The sequence below is a fragment of the Trachemys scripta genome, chromosome 18 (assembly GCF_013100865.1).
Source record: "Trachemys scripta elegans isolate TJP31775 chromosome 18, CAS_Tse_1.0, whole genome shotgun sequence".
Classification (NCBI taxonomy): domain Eukaryota; kingdom Metazoa; phylum Chordata; order Testudines; family Emydidae; genus Trachemys; species Trachemys scripta.
In genome coordinates, this window is record NC_048315.1 from 1,159,020 (window position 1) to 1,184,837 (window position 25,818).

General features: G+C 44.6%; 1 protein-coding gene across 1 annotated transcript; it reads left to right on the forward strand.

The window, feature by feature from the left end:
• Positions 1 to 691: 691 nt before the first annotated feature.
• Positions 692 to 25,818, forward strand: SLC13A2 (solute carrier family 13 member 2). The gene is made up of 12 exons (XM_034752835.1): positions 692 to 956; positions 8,845 to 8,973; positions 9,296 to 9,432; positions 11,035 to 11,261; positions 12,272 to 12,458; positions 12,704 to 12,826; positions 18,382 to 18,603; positions 18,880 to 18,992; positions 19,888 to 20,009; positions 22,118 to 22,279; positions 23,189 to 23,326; positions 24,727 to 25,818. The coding sequence occupies exons 1-12, from the start codon at positions 855 to 857 to the stop codon at positions 24,862 to 24,864; spliced, it is 1,800 nt and encodes a 599-aa protein (XP_034608726.1). The 5' UTR covers positions 692 to 854; the 3' UTR covers positions 24,865 to 25,818.

The following is a 25,818-nucleotide window of genomic DNA, read 5'->3' on the forward strand; positions in this document are numbered from 1 at the left end:
TCTCTGCAGTCTCCCTCTGTAGCCCCATGCCTTGTTTACAGCACAAAAAACTGCTATGTGGGGGATCTGGGCTCCCTGCAGACCTCTGCACTCCCACTCATCAACTGCAGGGCATTGTGGCCGTGCCAAGAACGGCCCTGATGGAGATGGTGGGTCTGTAGGACCTAGTGTTCCTGCTCCCAGAGCGCTAGGGCTGGAATTCCATCTCTGATAGGGTGAGGGCTTCTGGTCATTTGAATTTTGCCCTGGTGGTTTTTGCTGTCACAAAAAAGCCTGGATGGAATCCCAGCTGCCTTAGTGTTTGAGGGAGAGGCCATACTTTCCTGAACTCCAGCTGGAGTATTACATACATGGATAAGCTCCCTAATCATTTGAAGTATTTTATTAAAACAAAATTCTGAGCTGACTGTAGAAGGATTCTCACCTTCTGTAGGATTCTCCCATTCAGGGACTAACATTTTATTAGATAGATAAAATGAAAGATAGGAATGTTAGCTGTCTTTGTCAATTCAGATTGACTGCTAGCAGAAAAGTGAGCACATATGTTTTGCAGTAGGATATTTGAATGTGCTCATGACCACCCTTCCCTTTGTAGTGACGTGAGACTGGTTGGGCCACAAGGGGTTAATTCTCTGCTGAATTTATCAAGCATCAGAAAGATTTCCCTTAGAAAGTTCCTGGTCTGTCCTTCCTTCTCTGTCCCCTCCCTCCTTTGTTCTCTTTTCTCTTTCACTCTGATCACGGTTCTAAAAACAACTCCTACCTGCCAAGGTCAATGTTTAATGTTTCAGAGCCTTTATATAGTCCCCATGAACAGACCTGTGCATCTTTCAGCACTGGGCTAGTTCAGCACCATGACTACTGTGTGGAAAGTGATTGTGGCCCACAGGAATTACCTGATTGCTTTCCTAGTACCTTTTCTGCTTCTTCCTCTCCCGCTGGTCGTTCCTACCAAGGTAAGAACTCTTAACTGCACTCAGAGACTCCGAGTTATTTGGAAAGCACTGCTTCTTGTACATTACAAAACCAAGCGGGAACCACAGGTCCGTTCCCTGATTAACTTCCATTGTATCTGAGCTGGACAGTTACCTTTCCAGCTAAGTCCCCTTAGACCACTAATGGGGCACCTGGAATACTACAGCAAGGAGAGCCTCACTGGACAGTCTATCATGAAAATGTGTCACTGAATTACCGTAAAAATGTAACTTGCTTCAGATAATGGCCCTGATTCAGCAAAGCATTTTTGCACATGCTTAAAGTCCATACCTGTGTGCCTAACCTTAAGCACATGCTTAAATGGCTCCTGAGTTGAGGCTTATATGCTCAACTTTTAACTTTCCTCCTGATTTTCTCAAAAAAATCCTTTTCTGCTACTTTTCTAGTGTTGTCTTGAGACAGAGGAAACAATGTTAGGATTATTTGTTTTATATGTCAACAGGACAAGGCATTTCTGAGCTATGGGACAAAAATAAGGTGTGTTTCACTTTTTTAAAAGTTTTGAAACTTTTTTCCTTATGGAAAATAGTTTTTAAAGAATGATTTGGTTTAGAATCTTCAAAAGTCTTGGGGGACACTTAGCGTTTATGATTACTTCTGACAAAGGTAAGTTCAAATGTTGGAATTAGTCACTATAGACTTTTAAATTCTGATCATGCCAAGATATTCCATTGGACTTTAAAAACTCTGCCAAAAGTCTGTTAGAGTTTAGAAGATCTGCTAACAGAGTGCAGCCACCATCCAGTATTTACACACTGTCAAACGAGTTGCACTGGTTCAGAGACTACAAACTCTGCTGGCAGGATTTGATTTGGATACTCCTTTGTCTTGTGTTTCAGTCACACCTATGTGGTGCAGGGATGGTATTATCCCCATTTTACAGATAGCGAGCTGAGGCACACAGATTAAGGTTAAAAATTCCACTAATTTTGGGTGGCCAATTTGAGACACCAGGGACCTGATATTTTTGAGTACTTAGCATTATATTGACTTTACATGTTTAAAGCACAGCTCCTATTGACTTCCGTTGCAACTGTGAGTTTTCAGCATTGCTGCAAATGAGACCCCAGGCTGTCAAGTTGGGCCCCCAGAAAATGAGAAACATACAGTTACTGACCCTCTGTGAAAAGTTTGGTTTCAGTGATTTGCCCAGCATCACACTGGGATTCTGTGGCAGAGGCAGAGATAGAATCCAGTTCTCAAGGGTGGCATTTAACTGCCTAACCATGAAATAATCCTTTGTCTCATTCACTACACGCCTTCCAACTTCTGCGACAAAAGAGGCAGGGTCCTAGAAACATACTCCTCCACTACACAGCCCTGATTCACCTCCAGAGCACAGTCTGTCCTACACACTAAATGAGTTACAGATCCTGTTGAAAAATCGCATGTGATCATGTAATTAGACTTCATCATAATGCATATACATCAGGGGGCTGAATGAAGGTTGCATATGATAACTTCCTAACTGTTGAGTGCTTGACTTTGTAAACTTAACATTTATTCAGATTTTTGAGTAATTTCCTGGGTTTTTAAAAAAGCAAATTGAAAAAAACCCCATAAATTCCATCACGTGGCATCATATTGGCACCCACATGAGTTATGAGCAGGGTTGGAACCTTTAGATCCATGGCACAGATCTCTGCAACTGAAGCAAATGAAGTAACTGACAGCAACAGCAGCAGTAGATTGTCATCCTCTCTGCGGACTAGCACAGAGGGAGATGAGACATACACGTTGCCAGTGGGTTTCACGGATTTGCTGGCAGCAGAGGAATGATGAGACTCAGGAATCTTGGTTCCATTTGGATTTTCAAGGGACAGCACAAGGCACAGCCCTGAGACAAATGCCAAGTTTCAGCTTCCTGCTCCAAAGTGGGGGGGGGGGGGAGGGGAAAGCGCTAGAGCTGTTCAAAAATGGTCTCAAGAATTTTTAACATGGACAAAAAATGTATTTTCCCCGAGCCTTGTTCTCAGAAATGTCTGACTCATGTTGGCTGAAATTTTACACAAAACTTCAGCCTGAGGCAGACAGCTGGCATGTAAAATTTCAGCTCAAATGGTTGAAGTTTGGCAAAGTTATGAGCAACTGAAAACAGGGTCTTATAATGGGATGTGGTGCACAATCTTAATAGTAGCAGGTGCCAGCAGTCCTGCCTATAATCATATATTTAAATACTTTTTCTTTAAAAAGCTAAAGAAATTCACAGACAAAACATTGTGTATACAGTTTGGCTCTAATTTAATACCGTTGCATGGAAATAACGTTATTAGATGTTGCAATGATAAAAATAAAGTAAATGCTTGGAAGTGTAGAAACTCAAAGGTCCGGATATGGAAGCACCCTTAACTCTAACTCTGTCAACACCATTCCTCTCCCTGTCCATCAGCACTCTCTTTCCTCAGCCACCAACCTCCTCCATATTTCCAATATGGACCATAAGCTATCAACTCCATCTGGTAAAATACAATAATGATATAAAGAACCAGAGCTCTTCAGTTATCTGAACATTGGTGTTATGAGATTCTAACCCCAGCTCACCAGAAATCCCAGCAACCACTATACTGTAGATACAGATTTCCACCAGCACCTCCAGCACATATGGGGCACTGCTCCCAAACACAGACACAGAAGTAGTTCCGCTGCCTGTTAACAGCAAGAAACACCAACCTTACACTTCAGATATTGCCACATACAGTCTAGAAACAACAGTGGATACTGCGCATACCCCCAACCCCCAATGAAGGCAGTGGGAGCTGCAAGCGCTCAACCTCCGTTAGGGTCAAAGGCCAAGAGGCAGGGCCCTGTGTATTCCACAATTTTGTGACCAGGGAATTCACCCCTGGCTACAGAATCTCAGCTTATGGGAGAGACTTTCAGTGCACAAATGTGTATTAAGTGCTTGATTCCCATTGATTTTCAATGGCAGTTGGGTGCCTACCTTCTTTTTGTGCCTTTGAAAATATCCTCTGATGTTTATTGCCCTTATGGTGGCAGAGATAACCTTAAAATGTGAACAGATTGCAAACTGATGCAATGTTGCCTGCCTGAGTCTGCAGACATCCTGAAACAATATATCTGAGCAGTGTAACCTGTCCCATTCATCTCAGTCAAGGCCAGAGGGACTCTAACTCTTATTCCATGGGTATAAAACTCTAAATGTTGATGCAGGCAGGCATCTGGCATTTTGTTTTCTGTTTCCCTACCCCACTGAGACCTGTCCTCCAGCACTCCCCAAAGGGACATGCTCCCTGCACCGTTGCATAGAATCAGGAAGCAGGGCGTCAAGGAGCCAGACCTGAAGTTCAGCTTGCAGTGAGGTGGGGCCGCCAGAAACATAGGCTGGCCAGCCTGGAGACGCCCAGTAAGCTGCTGCAGCTGGCTACAAGCTCCCCTCCTTTCCTGGCACACATGATGGGAAGGAGTTCCCTAGCCAGACCACCTAGGCATCATGAAGGGAACCAAAGCCCAGGGAGTGGAGCTGGGCTGGAAAGCAGAGTGACAAACCTGTCCTTGAAAAATCATTTCTGTCAAAAACAATCATTCACAATTTTTACACAAAGAGTATTTTCAACAATGAGCCATAGTTATGTGTGAGTAGGGGAGGTTGTGATGAGGGAAATGGGAATGAAAGGTATTTCATGGCAATAGACTAGATTAACATTGCTTCAGAATTTGGTCCCCTCATGCCACAGAGTACAAGGGGCCCTGCCTGTAGCCAAGCATTTCAAAAGTGATGATAGATTCTTAGAGTTTAATGCCAGAAGGAACCATTAGATCATCTAATGACCTCCTGTATATCGCAGGCCATTAAATTTCATCTAGTTACCGCTGTACTGAGATCAATGACTTGTGTTTGACTAAAACATATCTTACAGAAATGTATTTAGTCTTGATTTGAAGGTATCAAGAGAGGGAGAATCTACCGTTTACTTGAGTAGCTTGTTCCAATGGTTAATCATCCTCAACTGTTAAAAATGTATGCCTTATTTCTAATTTGAATTTGTCTGGCTTCAGCTTCCAGCCACTGGTACTTGTTCTGCCTTTCTCTGCTAGATTGAAGAGCTCTTTAGGATCTGGTAGTTTCTCCCCATGCAAGTATTTATGAACTGTAATCAAGACACCTCTCAATCTTTGTTTTGATCAACTAAACAGCTTGATCTCTTTAAGTCTCTCCCTGTGTAAGGCATTTTCTCCAGCCCTCAAATAATTTTTGTGGCTCTTTTCTGCACCCTCTCTGATTAAAGTTTTTGGATGTCCAACCTGAGACACCTCAATGGAGCCTGATTTTCTGAAGACAGGCACTCAGCTCTCTCTGAAAATCATGCTCCTTGAACATCTCACCCAAAATCACTTGTCACGTTTGCAAATTTTGGTCAAAGAACCAGTCTGCATCTTTTACTCTCCAAAATATGGACTCAGTGGAATATCCCACATACATGTAATCCTCTGACATGATTCAGGTGCGTCTGCAGAGAACAGGTGGTCAGGATACAGGGTCAGAGTTCAGGCCGTGAGGAACCTTAACTTTCAACTATTGATATATAATTGTAGTATTTTAATAATGCTTTATTTTTCTTATTAGTATTACAGTAATAGCTATTTACAACCACAACTAACTGAATCATGGTTTTGTCAGCAACTATTCTGTAGGTCTGATTTCTCAGTCATTTGCATGCCAAGATTTTTGATTGTTATTATTTGCATTGCAGTAGCCCCCAGAGTCCCAGTTGGGGTCTGGGCCCTGTTGTGTTAGGCACTGCATAAATACAGACAAAGCAGTGCTCCCTGCAGTCTTGGGGATTCCTGCTCTGGGACAGTATAAGACACAAAGAGGTAAAAGTATAATGGAAAGAAGACACATAACACATGACTACGTAAACGTTTTTCTAACAGTGTAAAGAGAAGTAGCAAAAAAAAGTAGTTACTGAAATTAAATGGGACTTAACTCAGATAACTGCTTATGTGGCTGGGGAGTGGGAGCCAGAACTTTTCACTACTAAGTCACGGCTTCAAACCCAGCCAAAGTTGGTAGTGCCTGGAAGTTACCATTTTATCAGGTCTCTTGTGGAAAGATTTGGTGGATCTCAATTCAGTGTCACAAAGGGCACCAACTGCCATCTATCTGGTGTTCAGCAGAGGCCAAGGACTGACTAGGCCATGGAGAGAGACAGAATATTTCTGACGCTCCAAGTCTAAACATGGCCTTTACAGGTTAAGACTGGGCACACTGCTGGGCCACATGGAAGAAGCTTGCACTCTTACATTGGCCCAGCGGTGCATCTTCAGTGTACAGGGCTGTCAAGCTGACACCTTACACTAAAAGGAAAAAAAAAAAAAAACAAGGGGAAGGAGCAGGACACATAATGCCACACTGAGATGTCTGATCCCTCACAATTAACCAGCATACCTTCTCTAGTAATTAACTTGCTCCATTGGGAGATATGGATGGGGCCCTGAGATAAACTGTTGCGTGAACAAGGGTAAAACAAACAGAATTATAAAGGCTTTGTCTAAAGCCAAAGGAAGGAGAAATTGACAAAGATAAAAAGACAAATAATCAACACCTCACAGAAACCCAGCCACCAAGTGGAGCCTGATGCCTGGAGCTTCACTAGTCCATCTAATAGGATAACCAGCTTTGACTTCGAAGGAGGGTGTAAACTTTCACACATCTCAAAAGCTTATATCCTGAATGCCAGCCTGGAGGACATGGGGTCCCCTGGAGCATGAAACAGATTCGGAGCAGTAGCAGGATGTGCAAGATCTAGAGAGGAGGGTGTGTGAATGGAGAAAGAAGTATCTCTGTCCCTGGGGATAACTGATGACCCTACTGATTGCCAATAGCACTGATATCCCTTTTCCAGGCCTCCAGACAGTTTATATTTTTCATTTTTATAAATCCCAATGGAGTAGGATGTGGGGGACTGTTCTGAGGAGAGAGTCTAAACCAAGGCCCATAATCACTGAATTCTTCACTGTCTCTGGGTCGGAGCCGTACGATATGAAATATTATTAGGCCCCCCCATACGTTCCCTTTCCTGTTGCTGTGTTCCTGACCAGCTTTATTGGAGGTGACCCTATGCAGGTGGAATGTGCCAGCATCCCAGGACTTGCCAGGGATTCTCACTGACAGCTTTGCCAAGAGAACCCAGTGGCTTCTCACGGGAACAGTAAATGGGAGAGATGGATTAATCAACATTGGGAAACTCCAATTAATGTTCGGCTTGATGGAATATTTAACTAGGGAACTGCACTTTTTAAAGTTTCTGTGGTTGCCACTGAATATGGGGGGCCAAAATCCATCCTTTCCTCTCCTCAGAAATCCATGTCTTCCCCGCCCATTCCTACTGCTGAAACCCTTATCCAGGACCTGGTAATCTCTACCTAAAGTACTGCAACTTTCTATTCTCCGGCCTACTCAATCTCACCTTTCATCTTTCCATGTCACAAGCTCTCCATCTCTTTCCATGCCATAGTCATGCTTGCCTCTTGCTTTCCTGGGTCTTCATGGGTCTGTCCATGCCTGCTTCTCAGCTCTTGTCTAGTGCTATTCATCCACTTGGTCCCTGTGCTCAGACCAGTCCGTCCCACTCCCTTTAGAGCATTCACCAGAAGATCGCTGTGCTGTCTCCCACACTGCCAGATAGGTTTGAAATTATCTCCTTGATTCCAGATTCCACATAACTCTTTCCCCCTTCAAATCCCTCTGCAAACTTCCTGCTAGTCATACTTTCCAGCATTAACCCACACTTCTGTGCCAGTCACAGAATGAGGGAGATGTAAGCCACCTCTCCTCAGTCCCCAGCACAAGGCCTGAGTCACCATTGTGTTACCACCTGAGGAACTACACCGAAATAAATGTAGGCATGTTGTCATAAAAATTGGAGTAACGCACTGGTAAATCAGACCCCTCGTCTGGTGAGGGCACCCTGCAGCCCATGGTCTCTTCCTCTCTGCGTTATCCCACCCCCAGGAAAGAACCCCCAGGCACCATGCTATTTCAGATCACCCCAAAGTCTTGTCATGAAGTCAATATGTTTAATTCAGAAGCTGGAATTGTCCAGAGCACAAGTAAACCAAAATCCCCTGGAGAAAGGGTAGGGTACAAACATTGGGATTGTTTCACCATGGGGAAGGAAGAAGCTTTTGGATAATTTTGTGGATTGCAAAGGGCATTTTACAACAATACAAAATAAAAAAAAGCAATCCCAGTGATTAGGAGCGGAAGTTGAACTGTGATTATAGTTTGTCAAATAGCCTATGCAAAGGCTGTGGCTTGTTGTGAAAAATCAAATGAAAAGTAAATATATAATGATTTACAATGCTAAAAATCAAGGCTGCGGAAACCAATCAAAGTTCATCTGGGCCACTGCATGAAACACGCCGGGAGAAAAGTGAACTGGACCAATGACTAACTGAGTTGTTCAATCATTCAAAGACAGAAGTAAATCAGGGAGAAGTTGCTACCAGCAGCAAAATCAAGGAGTCTGTTAAGAACTGCCAGCCTCTTATCTGGGCAGGGTTCAAAGTCATAGAAAAAGAAATCAGTCAGTGTATAAGTTTTGCCTTTCCCTATAAAGGCTCTTCCACAAGGTCACTGTATATGCTGCCCCCTTATTTCTATCCCAGATCTCTGACAAGGTCACTGAATGCTTTGCCCTTTTCTCCATGACAGGAGGCAGATAACTGGGATCTGTTCCCCTTCTCTACCTGTGGCAGAGTTGGGAGAAAGAGGCTAGAAGCAGGCCTCTGACTGAATGCCTAGTAAGAGCGTATGAATAAGCTTGTGGGCTAGTGTCTCAGTCAGCTGTGCAGTGTGCTCTGATTGTATGCGTTCTCTTTCAGGAAGCCCAATGTGGTTATGTTATCATCCTGATGGCGCTGTTTTGGTGTATGGAAGTCCTGCCATTGGGTGTTACTGCCCTCTTTCCTGTCGTGCTATTCCCGCTCATGAACATAATGGATTCGACTAAAGTAAGAGATCTGGCTCTTACCTATGTGTGTGTCCATCAATCTCTGTCTCGGTGTGTCTGGGTGTCTCTCATCTGGTCAGTCCACAGGAACACGATGGTTCCAACATGCAGTGTTGAGGAGGAGGAAACTGCATGACTGGCACCCAGAGAGAAGGCTCACAGAACAAAGAATATCTCTGACCACCTGGAATGAATGCTGGGTCCAGCTCCGGAAGTGAAACCAAAGGAAAATTATTAGTAGTATTGGATGCATGTAGCCTGCATAACAGTGTCTCTGACCCTCCTTCAGCAAACATTCTCTCTCTGACTGTTTTCTGTTTCAGGTCTGTATGGAGTATCTGAAGGACACCAACATGCTCTTCATTGGGGGGCTGATGGTGGCCATTGCTGTTGAACACTGGAACCTACACAAGCGCATTGCCCTGCGGGTCTTGTTAATCGTTGGGGTCAGACCAGCCCTGTGAGTGAGAACCTCAGAAGTGTGTGTGAGGGGGAAGAAGGGGGCTCAGTGAGAAAACCAGATTCCACCCAGGGAAGGAGTTTGGCAATCTTTTCGTTCCTGATTCAGGAAAGCACCAAAGTACATGCCAACGTCCATCATTTAAGAGCTTTCTTGATCCAGGTCCTTTGTTTGCATTTGGTTCTCATCTCATTTCAGCCAGAGGGGTATGTGGGGCTAGGGAGTCTTCTGGGTGAAGAGTGATATGAGTAATGAACTCCTGTATTCTCCGATATGTACTGCAGCCAGCTCTCTTTCTTTCCCCTTTCTATATCTTGGCTGGAAGGACTGACTTAATAGGAAATATTTAACATTATGTAGCTAAATGACAGTGAGAAAGGGAACATCATAACCAGAACCATAGAAAAGCACTGTGTTAATGATTACGATCCTGGAGTGGGGACTGGAGTCTCTGTATTTAAAGAGATTAGAAAATCAGGGGCAATTTGGTTTTGAAATGATAATTGTAAGGCAAAATTACAGAGGTCTATAAAATATACAGAGAAAGCTATATGATCCTATCTACTTTGTCCCATACCACAAGAACAAGGGAACATTTGAGGACATTATAAGACAATAGGATAAAAATAAATAAAACACAAAACACCTTTGTGCACAGTTTGTAATCAGCTTGTGTATCTCATTGCTGTAAAATAACGTAGTAAGATCCAAAGGAGGACTAGACTTTTATATGAATCAGAACGGAATCTGCAGTGATAAGAGGTGGGATAAATTACAAAGATTATTGATCCTCAAGCTTAAGGATGTTAATTGATCATTATCTGGGCTCAAAAATAAATTATCTCCCAGGCGACAGGGTTATACGATTAGCTGTTCCCCCAGGTCACTATCACCCCAATTTCAGATCTGCTCAGCTGGGCAAAGTTCATCTCATCTTGTGTTAAGGGCCCTCTGCTCATGCATGGCCTTGGTACCATTCTGTAATGATGATCAGCATAGGATGTACTGTACATCACAAGCCGAAAGCTCTGTGCTGCTATTCTCCCCTAGTGCTAATGGCAGGCACTGTACTTCGTTTCCTAGCAAAGAGAGCTGTCTCTCTAAGGAGATCCACCACTGGAAATGCTCACCCTGGCCATGCCCTGTACCCCAGCCCAGGACACATTAGCTAGTCAACAGCTAATTAAAGCATTTGCCCAGAGGAACAGGAGCTGACAGGACAGTCTTTATACCATAATAAAACCTATACAGAATTCCAGCCACAGCATGGAATGGTCTTCATTGTAGTCACGAATGGATCCTGCCAAACACACTGTTGCAATATGTATCTTTTTCTCCTGGAAACCTCTCCTCCTCTTTTCTCTCCATCCTCTCTTTTCGCTCCCTCTTCTTCCCTGACTTTCATCCTCCCCTGAGAAGAATCCTGGGCTAGTGGTGAATTTACATGCAAACAAAATCCAGGCCATTAAGTGACTGAGAGAATTGAAGATAATTTTGTTCTTCTTTGTGTCTGTGGGGTGGGAGAGAAATGGAGCACTTTGAGGAAAGACTTTGCGCCCTTGACTTCTGAAGTGAGCTTCACATCAATCCTCTTCATTGCAGGCTAATTATGGGCTTCATGTCTGTGACTGCATTCCTGTCCATGTGGATTAGCAATACTGCCACCACTGCCATGATGATACCAATAGCCCAAGCTGTACTGCAGCAGCTGCACAAGTCAGAGCAGGAGACCAGTCCAGTGGGGCATGTGGCTGAGAGCATCAACAAAGCCTTCGAGCTGCAGGAGGTGCCAGATAAATCAGATGCCTCTCAAGAGACCCAAAAACAAGGTGCGTAGCTGTAGGTGTTTTCTCCTTTAGGAGTAATGGTGGATATGCAGGTGCCTTCTCCATCTCCACATTAGGTGCTTCTGGCCTCAACATTCATCTCTGCTTCTAAATTTTAACTTCATAAGGGAGGAAGATGTCTGTGGCATCCAGACTATATCAGAGAAGATTTCTGATATGAGAGAACTCTTTAATCTAGAAAAAAAAAGGTATAATAAGACCCAGTTGATGGAAGCTGAAGTCAGAAAAATTCAAACCGGAAATAAGGTGCAAATGTAAAGCGAGGGTAATTAATCACTGGAGTAACTTTCATAGGGAGGTATCAAATTCTCCATCACTTGGATTCCCTAAATCAAGTTGTTTGTCTTTCTAAAAATATACTGCACCTCAATCACAAATTATTGGGCTTGATACATGGATGGCAGTGTGCAGTTCTTTGGCCTGTTTCATTAAGGAGGTCAGGTTGGAAGATCACAGTGGTCTCCTACTGGCCTTAAAATCTCTGAATTTGTGAACAGGCAGCTCCCTTTCTTTATCAGCCTTCCTCTTCTTTCCTGACCCCTTGATTCTACTCAAGTGTCCTTGAATTTTAATCACAAGCTTTTCTTAATCAGGTCCTGATGTGGGATGAGCTGCCTGTTCTCCAATTGCCTGTGTTCCTGAATGCGTTTTCTTCTCCCACTCCCCCCCGCCCCGTTCAGACATTGCTGATTCCAGTTACTAGTGTAGCCACGTGGTGTTATCAAACATCCACATTTTGTGTATTATTCCAATGTTCTAAAAAAAAAAACTGTTTTGGGATTTTGTATCAATGCAAACATTAAATGGGACTGAGGCTCAGAGAACTGCCAAAGTCTGCCCTGAAATGACCATGTCTCGATACCATTCCTCACCTTGGGATAGCCTGTTGTTCCTAAACTGGGAATACTGTGTTGTGCAGGCACAACAACCTTCCCCATTCCTGTCTAGCCCAGCTTGTGCAACTCTTCTCCTGTTCCTGCCTCTGCACCCAGATAACGGACATGTGCTCACAGTGGAGGAAGAAGAGAAACTGAAAGATCTGAAGCAGCTGGAAGAGGAGAAGCACCTGACATTTTGCAAGGGAATGAGCCTCTCTGTTTGTTATGCGGCCAGTATTGGAGGGATCGCAACCTTGACTGGTACTACCCCCAACCTGGTGATGAAAGGACAGATGGATGAGTGAGTACAGAGGAGTTTGGGACTGCACCCCCAGAATTGCTGTCTGTTAGTAGTAACCTTGGGCTGGGGCTAAGCTGCAGCCAAAACAGAGAAGGAAAAAGTAAATTTGACACCGTTCTGAGGTAGGGAGAACCCAGACAAGCTCATTTTTGGTCTGACCCCACAGCCCCCTCTCCTCTCTGGGCCACAGATTATGAGACAGAAATGAGTGCAGTTGTTGTAGTGACATCTGTTTATACTTCCAGGCTCTTTCCTGCCAATAACAATGTGGTGAACTTCGCTTCCTGGTTCATGTTTGCTTTCCCTACCATGATACTGTTGCTGGCTCTTTCTTGGATTTGGCTCCAGATAATGTTCTTGGGATTTGAGTAAGTACTTTATGCTCATTGAAACAAATATAAATTGATGCTTCTGCCATTGATCCTGTCACAGTTTCAGAGTAACTACACCTGTATTCCCTGCTCTGTGATCTGCTCCAGGAGTTCCCAGTCACGTTTCAGGTCTCCAGCCATCTCCTGTTTCTGGGTAGGAATCCTTGTCCAACTCCCTTCTGACCAGGGGTTTTAAGGCTGCACACTCCCTGATCTATACTGTGATCTCCTTAGCAAGCCAGTCTGCCTAAAGGTCAGCGCCTGGGCTTTGCTTTCTCTTCAAGTCTATCACCAGTTACAAGTTACCGCTCAGCTCCTTCTAAGCAAGCATATTTATTCTGAATGTAAAAGCATGACAGAGAATGCATAGAAATACAATAAAAGAAACTACTCGCATGGTAAAAAGCTGACCAGAGTCACTCCCAACTTCAACATAGGGGTCATTGCCTCAAACCCCACCGCAGGATTTTCCCTGTGTTTACATGTTCACAACAGTCTTTAGATCCAGAACCAGCATCCAGACTGAGCAGATCAGCTGTTTCTTTCTACAGCTGGGGCCTTTAGACTCATAGACTCATAGACTTTAAGGTCAGAAGGGACCATTATGATCATCTGGTCTGACCCCCTGCATGCTGCAGGCCATAAAACCGTCCCTACCCCTTCCCTGGACTCTGCTGTTGAAGTCCCCAATCCTGTTTTAGGTGACTTCAATCGGCAGAAACCCTCCTGCTAGAGATCCCTTTGATCTCCAATCTCCAGGAACTGGTAATCACCCAGCAGTCACCTTCTCCTTTGGACATAGCTTCAAAAGAGGGTTTTGCATAATCAGAGAATTTGTATTATCCACTCCCCAAGGATTCCCCAGGAAATCCACTTACCACTTACCCATACAGGTAAGAACTGCAGAGAAACAGTCAAACAAAAAAGAGTCCCATTCAGTTCCATCACATGAAGGCAAACAACTAAATAGTGACCCATTTTAAGTGCTTGTATACAAATGCTAGTAGTCTAAATACTAAGATGGGTGAACTTGAGGGCCTGGTATTAAATGAGGATATTGATATAACAGGCATCACAGAAACTTGGTGGAACGATGACAATCAATGGGAGACGGTAATACCAAGGTACAAAATATGCTCACACTCATGGGGGAGTGGCCCTACATGTGAAAGAAAATATAGAGTCAAATATAGTAAAAATCTTAAATGGACCAAACTGTACCATAGAATCTCTATGGAGAGAAATTCCCTGCTTGAATAATAAGCATATAGCAGAAGGAATATAGTACTGACTCCCTGACCAGGATGGTGATGGGACTGTGAAATGCTCAGGGAGATTCGAGAAGCTACAAAAAAAGAAAACGCCAAAATAATGAGCGATTTCAACTATCCCCATATTGACTACATATATATCACCTCAGAACAGGGTGCAGAGATAAACTTTCTAGAATCATTAAGGACTGCTTCTTGGGGCAGCTAGTCCTGGAATCCACAAGGGGAGAGGCAGTTCTTGACTCAGTCCTAAGTGGAGCACAGGATCTGGTCCAAGAGGTAACTATAGCTGAATTGGTAAGTAATAACGACCATAATGTAATTAAATTTAACATCCTTGGGGGGGGGGGGAATACCAAAGAAACCCACCACTGAAGCGTTTAACTTCAGAAAGGGGAACGACACAAAAATGAAGAAAGTAGTTGAAAGGAAATTAAAAGGAAGAATCCCAAGTGAAATGCCTGCCAGCTGCATGGAAACTCTTTAAAAACACCATACTAGAAGGTCAAACTAAATGTATAGCCTAAATAAAAATTAGAAGAAAAAAAATAAGAAGAAGATCAAAAAATTGTCACTATGCCTAAACAGCAAAGTAAAAGAGGCAGTTAGAGGCAAAAAGGCATCTTTGACTAACTGGAAGTCAAATCCTACTGAGGAAAACAGAAAGGAACATAAACTTTGGCAAGTCAAGTGTAAAAGCATAATTAGGCAGGCCAAAAAAGAAGTTAAAGATCAGAGAAAGGGACACAAATACTAACAGCTAATAGTAGAAGCAGGAAGCCTGCCAAACCATCAGTGGGGGCACTGGAAGATCAAGGTGCTAAAGGAGCACTCAAGGAACACAAGACCATTGCAGAGAAAGTAAATGATTTCTTTGTATCATTCTTCACTGCAGAGGTTGTGGGGGAGATTCCCATACCTGAGCCATTCTTTTTAGGTGACAGATCTGAGGAACTGCCCCAGATTGAGGTGTCAGTAGAGGAGGTTTTGGAACAAATTGATAAATTAAACAGTAAGAAATCACCAGGGCCAGAGAGTATCACTCAAGAGTTCTGAAGGAACTCCTAACTGTGGTATGTAACCTATCACTTAAATCAGCCTCTGTACCACATTTTTAAACAGCGATTTTTAAAAAAGGCTCCAGAGCTGCTCCTGGCAATTACCGGCCAATGAGCCTAACTTCAGTACCAGGTAACTATAATAAAGAACAGAATTATCAGACAGATAGATGAATAAGATATGTGGAGGAAGAGTCAACACAACTTTTGAAAAGGGAAATCATCCCTCGCCAATCTATTTGAATTCTTTCAGGGTATCAACAAGCATGTGGACAAGGGTGATTCAGTTGATATAGTGTACTTGGATTTTCAGAAAGCATTTGACAAGGTCCCACCCTAAAAGCTTTTATGCAAAGTGAGCAGTCATGGGATAAGAGGGAAGGTCCTCTCATGGATCAGTAACTGGTTAAAAGACAGAAAACAAAAAGTAGGAATAAATGGTCAGTTTTCACAATGGAAAGAGGCAAATAGGAGGGTCCCCCAGGGGTCTGTATTGGGACCAGTCCTAGTCAACATATTCATAAATGATCTAGGAAAAGATGTGAACAGGGAGGTGGGCAAAGTTTGCAGATGATGCTAAATTACTCAAAACAGTTAAGCCAGGGGTCCCCAACGCGGTGCCCGCGGGCGCCATGGTGCCCGCTGGGGCATCTATGTGCGCCCGCATCCTGGCCGGCGGACGAGCATCCGCCAAAATGGCGCTGACAAGCAGCGTCAACCAGAAGCATCGCCGCCGAAATGCCGCCAATTTCTGATGGCATTTCGGCGGCGACGCCTCTGGATGATGTTGCTTGTCAGCGGCATTTCGGTGGCGACACCTATTGACGTTGCCGCTTCTCAGCGGCATTTCGGCGGATGCTAGTCCGCCGGCCATGGTCCGCGGTGGCTCGTTGTCTGGCACCCGCCAGACGAAAAAGGTTGGGGACCACTGAGTTAAGCCAAAGATGATTGTGAAAAGTTTCAAAAAGGGATCTCACAAAACTGGGCAACAAACCAGCAGATAAAATTCAGTGTCAATAACTGCAAAGTTATGCACGTTAGAAAACATAATCCTAACTATGTATATCCAATTATGGGGTCTAAATTAGCTGATACCTCTCAAGAAAACTATCCACGATGACGCCGAGATCTCTATCTGACAACATGTGCTCAGTGTACAGCAGCAGTCAAAAAAACCTAAGAGCATGTTAGGAACCATTAGGAAAGGGATAGATAGTAAGAGAGAAAATATCATAATGCCACTATATAAATCCTTGGTACGCCCACATCTTGGTACACCTGGTTGCCCCACCTCAAAAAAGATATATTAGAATTGAAAAAGGTACAAAGAAGAGCAACAAAAACGAATCAGGATATGGAATAGATTCTGAATGAGGAGAGAGTAAAAAGATTGGGACTGTTCAGCTTAGAAAAACAACAACTAAGGGGGGGATACGACAGAGGCCTATAAAATCATGACTGGTGTGGAGGAAGTGAATAGGGAAGAGTTATTTACTCCTTCTCATAACACAAGAATCAGGGGCCACTGAATGAAATTAATAAGCAGCAGGTGTAAAACAAACACAAGGAAGTATTTCTTCACACAAAGCACAGTCACCCTCTGGAACTTGTTGCCAGGAGATGTTGTGAAGGCCAAAAGTATAACTGGGTTAAAAAAAGAACTAGATAAGTTAATGGAGGCTAGGCCCATCAATCCCTATTCGCCAGGCTGGGCAGGGACACAACCCATGCTCTGGGTGTCCCTAAAGCTTTGACTGCCAGAAGCTGCAACTGGATGACAGGGGAGGGATCACTTGATAACTGCCCAGTTCTGCTCATTCCTTCTGAGACATCTAGCACCGGCCACAGTCAGAAGACAGAATACTGGGCTAGATGGACCATCTCTGACCCGTATACCATTCTTATGAAGTCAGGGCACCTAACCCCTCCTATCCATTGTGCTGCTGTGGCTACATTTCTGTTTTTAGTGCACTAGTCTGATCAGAGCTAGCCTGGGAATGTCTTCCCAAACTGGAAATTACACCTCCATCCCAAAGTGTAGCAATACCTTTCGTCTCTCCCATCTTAACCCCCTTCTCCCAACACCTTTGAGCCCACTTGCCACTCCAGCTACTGCCCTTTTTCCCTGTCATCTCTAAGCTCATTGAATGCACTGTTTACAATCACTATCTTGAGTTCCTCTCCTCCAATTCCATCCTAGACCCTCTCCAATCTGGCTTCTGCCTCTTCCACTCCACCGAAACCACTCCTGACAAAGTCTCTCATGACCTGTTCCCAGCCTGCCTGTCATTCAGGCGCATGACCTTGGCATCATCTTCAACAACTAGATCTTCACATCCAGACTATGTCTAAATCTTGATGATTTTTTCTGCGTGACATCTCTAAGATGCAACTGTTCCTATCCATCCACACAGCTAATACTCTTAGCATCTCGCATCTCCATTACCGGAACAACCTGCTCTCTCATCTTGACAAATGCAGTCTTGCCCTGCTGCTATCCATTCAGAATGCTGCTGCAAAGATCACTTTCCTAGATGGTTGCTATAAGCACGTCATCCCTCTTCTTCAATCCTTCCACTGGCTCCCCTCTTCTCTGTCGCATCGTACAAAAGCTGCTTGTTTTCACTTCACAGACCCCACCTATCATCTTTTATTCACTACTGAAATGTCAACTCCTGCCTCCAGTGGGCCTGTGATGTCAGCCTCCATTGCCCACTTGTTAAATGTTCAAACAAGGCCCTTGGTGCTTTCTCCCAGGCTTCTCCTCACACTGGTGAGGATCTGTCCATATTCATCCTCAAAGCTACCTCATTCTCCATCTTCAAATCCCTCCTCAAAACTCTCCTTTGCCTCAATGCCTACAAAAAACTTGACACCAGTTAACCTGATGGTGCACTGAGACCACAGCTGCCCATTTTCTCATTGTTTCCTTGTTCCCACCATCTCTCTCTCTCTCTGTCCATCTAGTGTCTTTTGTCTCACATTTAGCCTGTATGCTCTTTGGCACAGGGACTGGCTTTTTATTCTGTGCCTGTGCAGCACCTAGCACAATGGGGTCCTGGTCCCTGATGAGGGCTCCCAGGCGCTATGGACATACAAATCAATAATAGTGGTTTTGGCACTCCGAGAAATGCAGACTTTGGATGCCAATTCAGTATGTTCTTTTAAATGCTGCAGATACCCAGGGAATTGCTATGACATCTGCTTCTCTGTTTTATTCTAGCTTTCGGAAGAATTTTGGTTGTGGAGCTAACGCATCTACGAAGGCAAAGCAGAAAATGGCTTACAGGGTTATCAAGGATGAGCACAAGAAGCTGGGCCCCATGAGATTTTCAGAGATAGCTGTCACAGTCCTCTTCTTATTATTGGTGGTGCTTTGGTTTACCAGAGACCCTGGGTTCATGCCAGGCTGGGCAACTAATGTCTTCAACAAGAATGGCGAAAGGTATCATTGCTTTTCCTGTCCCCCCAAACAGCAGCCAAACACTGAACAGTAGAGATCCAGTATGAGCGTGCGGGAGAGTATCCTGCCTTCTCACCTGCTCAAACCACATTGGCTCTCTGTTCCCATCTGGATAAATCCTGCATAGTCTGTGGCCTAGCCTTTCGGCAGTACCATGCCAAATCCAGATGTAAAATCTTGCCCCAGATTGTGCTGCCCTAGCTCCTTTAATACCCCCGCCAAACATACTAGACTCATTTCTGGATCAATCTCTTGCAGTTATGTGACTGATGCGACAGTTGTCATCTTCATTTCACTTCTGATGTTCCTAATCCCTTCAGAGATCCCCACCTATCTATGGCATAATAGGGCTCAGCAAGCGCCACAACAAGGTAAGAACTAGCTCAGTACATCAGAAAATCACAATAGGACACAGGAAGTTTCCCTGCATCTTGGATTTACAAGGGGAATTTCAAACACTTAACAATTCCAAGGAGCCAAAGGACAGTGCTGGGGAGGTATCTTCAGAGCTGTTTGTGGTTTCCTGCAGGACTGAAATTATATGCTTTCCACTGTGCATTTCGCTGATCACAGAATGAGTCTGTTTCTGGTGCATCCCATGAAGTGGGCTGTAGCCCACGAAAGCTTATGCCCAAATCAATGTGTTCATTTCTAAGGTGCCACAAGGACTCCTCGTTCTTTTTGCCCAGCAAAGGGCATTATATGCATGAATCATCACTGCTGAAGCTGGAGAGTCAAGGAGGAGACATAAGATTTCCTGGGGGGATAGTTAGCAGCTCTGAGGATATGTTCCCACACATCTAGTCCGTTCTTCCACCTTCTGGGGGTGAGGGCGAGTTTCCTATGACTTACTCACTAGTGTTTTCTCTAGTCTAGTTTAAAAAGTTTGAAGTGATGAAGCTTCCGTCACTTCCTTTAGGAGGCAATCCCATAGTCTAGTAGACCCCATCCCGTGTTGCTCCAGCTCTCCACTCCAGGGAGGAAATGCAAGAAGTGGGGAGTCTCACAGGCATCAGACACTAGTAGTGTTGCCGTGTTTTAGCACAAGCTAGGAGCATGGAGCTGAGGGAAGGGCTATATTGTGGGCACTGTTGCTGTTTGTCAGGGGAGCAATGTGCACCAGAGCAACTAAAGGAACAGCTGGACCAATGCCCACAAAGCTGCTGCAGCTAACACTTTCCCCTTGTGCTTGGGAGTGGCGTGCAGAGATGCTCCCTTGGATGTGCTCTCCATCCCTGTGGCTCACAGATTGGTTCTGGATTTTAGATAGCACAAGGCAGATTCCAGTGCTCCCTGCTCTCTTGGACTGGAAGACGGTTAATCAGAAGATGCCCTGGAACATTGTGATTTTGCTGGGAGGTGGCTTTGCCCTGGCCAAAGGCAGTGAGGTAACTTCATCTGTCTGCTTACCGGAAACATTTATCTAACTGGACAAGGTTTTATTTTGCCCTTTATTTTTGTTTGCACCCTGTGGAACACCAGAGGGCACTCTAGTAGCACCAAATGCCCATTCTCTCAGCTGGAGACCAGCATTAAGAACACATCTTGTGCTCACTCCTGAGTTTCTACTGCTGCTGTGCACAGGTGACACAGCCACTACCCAGGGAGGCAGAACAACTAACTGTGATTCTGAGCAGGGGACTCATGTGGGAAGGGCCAAACACATCAAATAATGCAAGTCAATGACGATTTCTTGGCATGACAAGCTGCCCAAGTGTTGCCCAAGTGTGAGGAGACACAGGCAGGCAAGATCTGCCATGATGGGATTCCAAACGATTTCAGGTTCTTTACTGTTCAGTGCTGGATCTGTGCAATGCAGCATTGCCACCTAGAAGCCAGCTGGGCTAAAGGCCGCCTGATGCAGACACCTCCCATTAAACAGAAGTTGTGCAGCAGGTGTGACTTGCATCCCCATATACAGTTGTTAGCAAGCGTGACTGTGAAAGGGAATAGAAAAGAACAGAAGGAAGATGGTAGAACGTAGTGCAGAGTCTAAGTCAGAAGACTTTTCCACTGTGATTCGGAGAACATGAGTAGCAATATGTGCAACTGATGAGCCAACCATGGACAACTTGTTCCTCTCTCACCTCAGATTTGGAAACCAAATATTGGAAATTGATGGAGAACAGTGAGATACTGAATTGAATTGAATGTAAGAAAGTATCATGTCTAACAAATAGTCATTTGTTTTGTGGTAACAACGAGAAGCCCCAGTCAGGGATTAGGATCCTATTTTGCTAGGCATTGCACACACCGATAACAAAAAGATCTTCATATAACACAAGAAACAATGGGTGGCTACACCAAACAGATGGTGCGGTGAAACACATGGAAACAGCGAGAGGATTATGATTAGTGTAGTAAAGCAATGGTCGCAGCACACCAACAGCCTGGTTATTGTTGAGTTTTGTAGGCATTGCAGCAGGGTGAGGTTTAAGGAGAGGTTTGGAGGAGGATAATGTAGTACTGTGCAGATGTTAATGGGGAACTACCCTCATACATCAGAAGTGGCATAGGAGAAACTGTTTATGGAACAATCTGATGAATAGGAAATAAAGACTTGTACCACTGGTGGTCCAGAAGAGGTGGTTGATGGCTCCGTGCTGTGTAAGAGATAATAAATAAAGCAGGGATAGGCCACGAAGGAAGTTACAGGCGAAGACACGTTGTTTGTGTTTGATGTGGTGGGAAAGAGGGAGCCAGTGGAAGGCTGCAAAGAGTGAGAGGATGTGGTCAGAGTGACAAGGCAGGAAGATCATCTTAGTGGAAGTGCTTTTAATGGATTTGGAGGAGCTGGAGGGGCAAGGTGGCATTTGTCAAGACCAGAAAGGAGGAGGTCATAGTAGTCAAGATGTGGAATGAGAATGCGTGAAAATTTTAGCTGTGTGGACAGAGGAAAGGCTGGATCACAGAGACGTTATTCAGGAAGAATCATCAAGATACAGACATAGTCAGGGTGTGTGAGTCTACAGAGAGAGCTAAGTCAAAACTGTTGTCCAACTTACAGGCCTGTGTAACAGGGCGGATGCTGGTATTGTCTACAGTCACTGAGAAAGGAAGGAGGAGGGGTCAGAAGGAGTAAGAACTCAGTTTTGACTATGTTGCATTGAAGTTGGCAGCTGGACACCAACAAGGGCCTGTCAGAAAGAGGGGCTGAGATTGTTATTTGGACAGGAGACAGGTCCAAGTAGTGATCACGTACAACTAATGCCCTGCACAGTGTAATGGGAAAGAACTCCTTTATACAAATAAGGGACAATACAGAATTCTTTCCCTCTCAGTGGCGTTAGGATGAAAAAAGTGTGCGTGTCTTATTCATTCCCTTGAGTTCTGTTGCTTGTGAATAAAGACTAGCTGCTTTTCTCCAGAGAGCAGTCTTTGAGTGAGACAGTGGGATTGGCAGGGGAAATACGTTTACTGAGTGTAGCTCGTTATGGCACTTGCCCAAGGACATGTCCACTGTGCTGACTGACCTCTCTCTATCCCTCTCTTTCAGGAATCTGGTTTGTCTGTATGGCTAGGTAGCAAACTGACCCCTTTGCAGAATATCCCATCTCCTGCTATTGCTTTGCTGTTATGTCTCCTGGTGGCCACTTTCACCGAATGCACCAGTAATGTGGCTACCACCACCCTCTTCCTTCCTATACTGGCTTCCATGGTAAGTGCCACCTTTTCAGATTGCTTCTGCCGGAAAAGTAAAAGAACCTTCAATCATGTTCCAAGTACAAACCTACTCAGTTACTCAAAAACTCTAACAGAGCCAACCACAGGCTCATGCCCTTGATCACGTGATAAGGTTTAGGATATAGATTTATTACATATATTCTAAAATAATGTGTGCAGGTGAAAATAACAGGACTGATAGGTCAGGCAACTGCAGTCCTTTTATTCACAGCAAAGGCAATGGCAGTGTTAACTTTCCCATACCACCACATCAGTGTGCCTCATCGTGACCTTCAGGGTCACCTCTAGGGGTGACAGCATAGATCAGTCTCCACAATCCAGTCAAACCTTTGCACTGAGAGTGGCTATAAGGAGACCACTAGTGCCAGCTGTGGGGGTAGTTTTAGGATGTGAAAATCTGGCCCCATCAGGAACTGGAGTAAGAATCACCAGACATATTTTGCATAAGACACTGAACAGTATGACCTGTAATTCTTTACTGAAGAGAGCCAAATTCCCCCTTACCCAACCACTGCCCCTCAGAGCTTGGGGGCTCTTCTTTCAAGTGGTACATTTACTTAGCTGTTGACGAAGGACTTTGATGACTTTTTCCCTTTGTTTACGGAGTCTGGACTGGACTGTGATAATTGTGATTAACAATTTATATTACAGTAGTAGCGGGATCAGGGCCCCAGAGTGCTGGTCACTAGGAGCTCCTGCTTCCTGAGCTCTGCAGGAGTGACTGGAAGCTTCTGAAGCAGGACGGAAAGTGTCCCGGAGTGTCTGGGAAAGGGAAGGGTGGGGCACGTGTCACGGCTAAACACAGCCAGATTCTTCTGGCCCAGACTCCCTATGAACTTTGCTGGTATTAAAACGGTCTCCGTTCTTCTCACCTCCTGCACAGGCTCAAGCCATCTGCCTCAATCCGCTCTACGTCATGCTGCCATGCACACTCTCCGCATCATTGGCATTCATGCTCCCAGTGGCTACTCCTCCCAATGCCATTGCCTTCTCCTATGGACAGCTCAAGGTTATTGACATGGTGAGCAGCAGGGCACCCCTCCGATTTTCACTTACACTGTTTTTTACCTTTCTCCTTTTTTGTCTTAGTTTTTCCTTGACAAGGTATTACAGAGCGGATTGTACCCTGCTAAAATCAAATGGAATAAAGAGCCTAGACCTGTGCATTAACATAGGTCACTGGGACCATGAAGTACACTCCGAGCCATATGAACAAGAACTGCTGTTGAGCTCTTAGAAAACAGTCAGAGACACTGCATGGAAAGAGTTTCTTAGGGTGCTCCAACAGCACCCGGGAATTGATGGGAAATGGACATGTGAAGCTGTGCAGATAAACTAAATACAAACCGTGATAATGGCAGAAGGGTTCCTATCATACTGCTTTTCTGCACAGCTTAGGCAAAGCCTCAGATGTTTGTCTCTGCCAGTTATTCAGTGCATTCCACCATGGCTGGACTTGCCTTTCTCATGATAGCACAGAAAGAGAAGGGCATCTTTAAAATTGACATATAAGGGCAGCAGCATTGCCCCCCCCAAAGTGAACATCAAATCTAGATGCCAAATCAAGAAAGGGCTGCGTAAGTGTGTGGCTGGGATTCCAGGTCTTCTGAAAAGACTTAGCCCTATCCAAATAAATACTCAAAGTCTTCTTAACAGCTAGGATATGGAGCCAGTTTACTCTGATGTGAATGAGGTTTTGGAAAGAAAACCAGATTAATGGTCTGGGTTAAGTGATTTAGCATTAGCTACAGGCAAAAACAGTGGTATTGAAATTAAACTTCTTGGGTTTAATTTATGACAGACGAAAGGCCCAGAGATGCATAAAGGGGCTCTAAGATTCCCAGAGCAAGCTGGGGGAGAATTGCCCCCAGTGCAGGAACTGAGGAGCACAGCCACAGACTGTACTGTGAGGATTCCTCACAAGACCTGCTATGGGGCCATGCTGGTAGGGCTGGGAGAGGTGGGCTGGAGGAGAGGCCGCAGCTCCACAGCATTATGCAGGGGCCACTCCAGCCTTCAAAGCAGCTTACCATTGGGAAGGCACAAAGGTGGCATAAAGTCATCTCAGGCCTCCCTCCCCCTAGGCTGAGAAGTGCGTGGTATGCCTCGAAGAGGCTCCACTCAGAATCCGATCCCTTGATTCCTGTTTGTTTTGCTCTGCACACTGCTACAGGAAACAAGGGATCCCAAATTTACAACCCCTTCCCCACCTGGGCCTCTATATCCCCAGCACAAAGCCGAGCCATTCCACCCAGGCCATCTTCCTCAGATGGACACGGCTGCCCAGCCTGGGTGCCAGAATAAGGATCTACAAATCAAGCCACAAAAGCCATCCATACAAACTCCCTACTCCTGATCAGCAGAATGGAAAGAAAAAACAGACTTAGTTCAACTATTGACACTGTTTCTTTACAATTCTAGGCTAAAGCTGGGAGTGTTCTCAACATCTTGGGTGTCCTGACAATCATGCTTGCCATAAACACCTGGGGCTACCCCTTGTTCAATTTGAATCGATTTCCAGTATGGGCAAACAGCACGTCAGCAGCTTCCTGTTACTAATACAGATGGACAATGAAACCAATAGCGGTGTCTGATGGAGCAGTATTGTTCACTCTGACCAGCAGCACCATCTACTCAAGCTTTGGTGTTGTACTGGACCAGACACAACATCTAGAAACAAAGTCACCCAGATGTTAACAGCAACACAATTATCTGACTCTTCTGCTGTATGCAAAAGATATTGCCTTGTGCTGTGCAACCCTTGCTGGGGTCCCAGGCTACCTCTCTCTTGAGAACCAGGGGAAATTTCCCCCAGTATCAGGCACATCCATTGGCTCTCAGATTTTGCCTGCAAATTCAGTGTTTGTTTTGAGTGTACAAGAAGAGGAAAGGAAGTGTGACAGAGAAGTGTATGTAAGAGGTTGGAGGGAGACATTTGCACCTGATGTTGTGTATGCAACTGTGTGTATTTGAAACCTCTGTTTGTAGGTACAGACCTCTCTGTGTATGTGTGCTTGTGCATGGGCATGGTGAACATAAAAAGGTAAGTGTGATCTGCAAGCACTCTGGCAATGTATGTATTGTAACAGTTATGGACAAATCAAAACACTATCTAGCCCATTCTATTTCTCTGTAATTTATTTATTTTAAATTCACTCTGTAGTTGAAGTTCCTAAGAGCTTCTGAAAGTAAGAGGCTGTTTTCACTATGACTATTTATGGAGGCTCAAAAACTGTGCAGGGGTAGTCTATTTTTTTGTCAAGATCCAAATTTGTTGGTCAAGGTATAGTCAAGGTCCAAACTCCAGAGAAAATAACAAAAAAGAAAAAAACAACAACAACAATTATAATAATAAGTACATAAAAAGATTTTGGGGTTCATTCAAAAGTGTCTGGCAGTCCGGATTTGGCCCACGGTCCGCCTATTGACTACCCCTGCTGTAACAACATGACACGAACTCTAGCATTCTCCTGAGAATGGGAAAATTCTTGTTTCCTAAAGTATTGGTTGAAT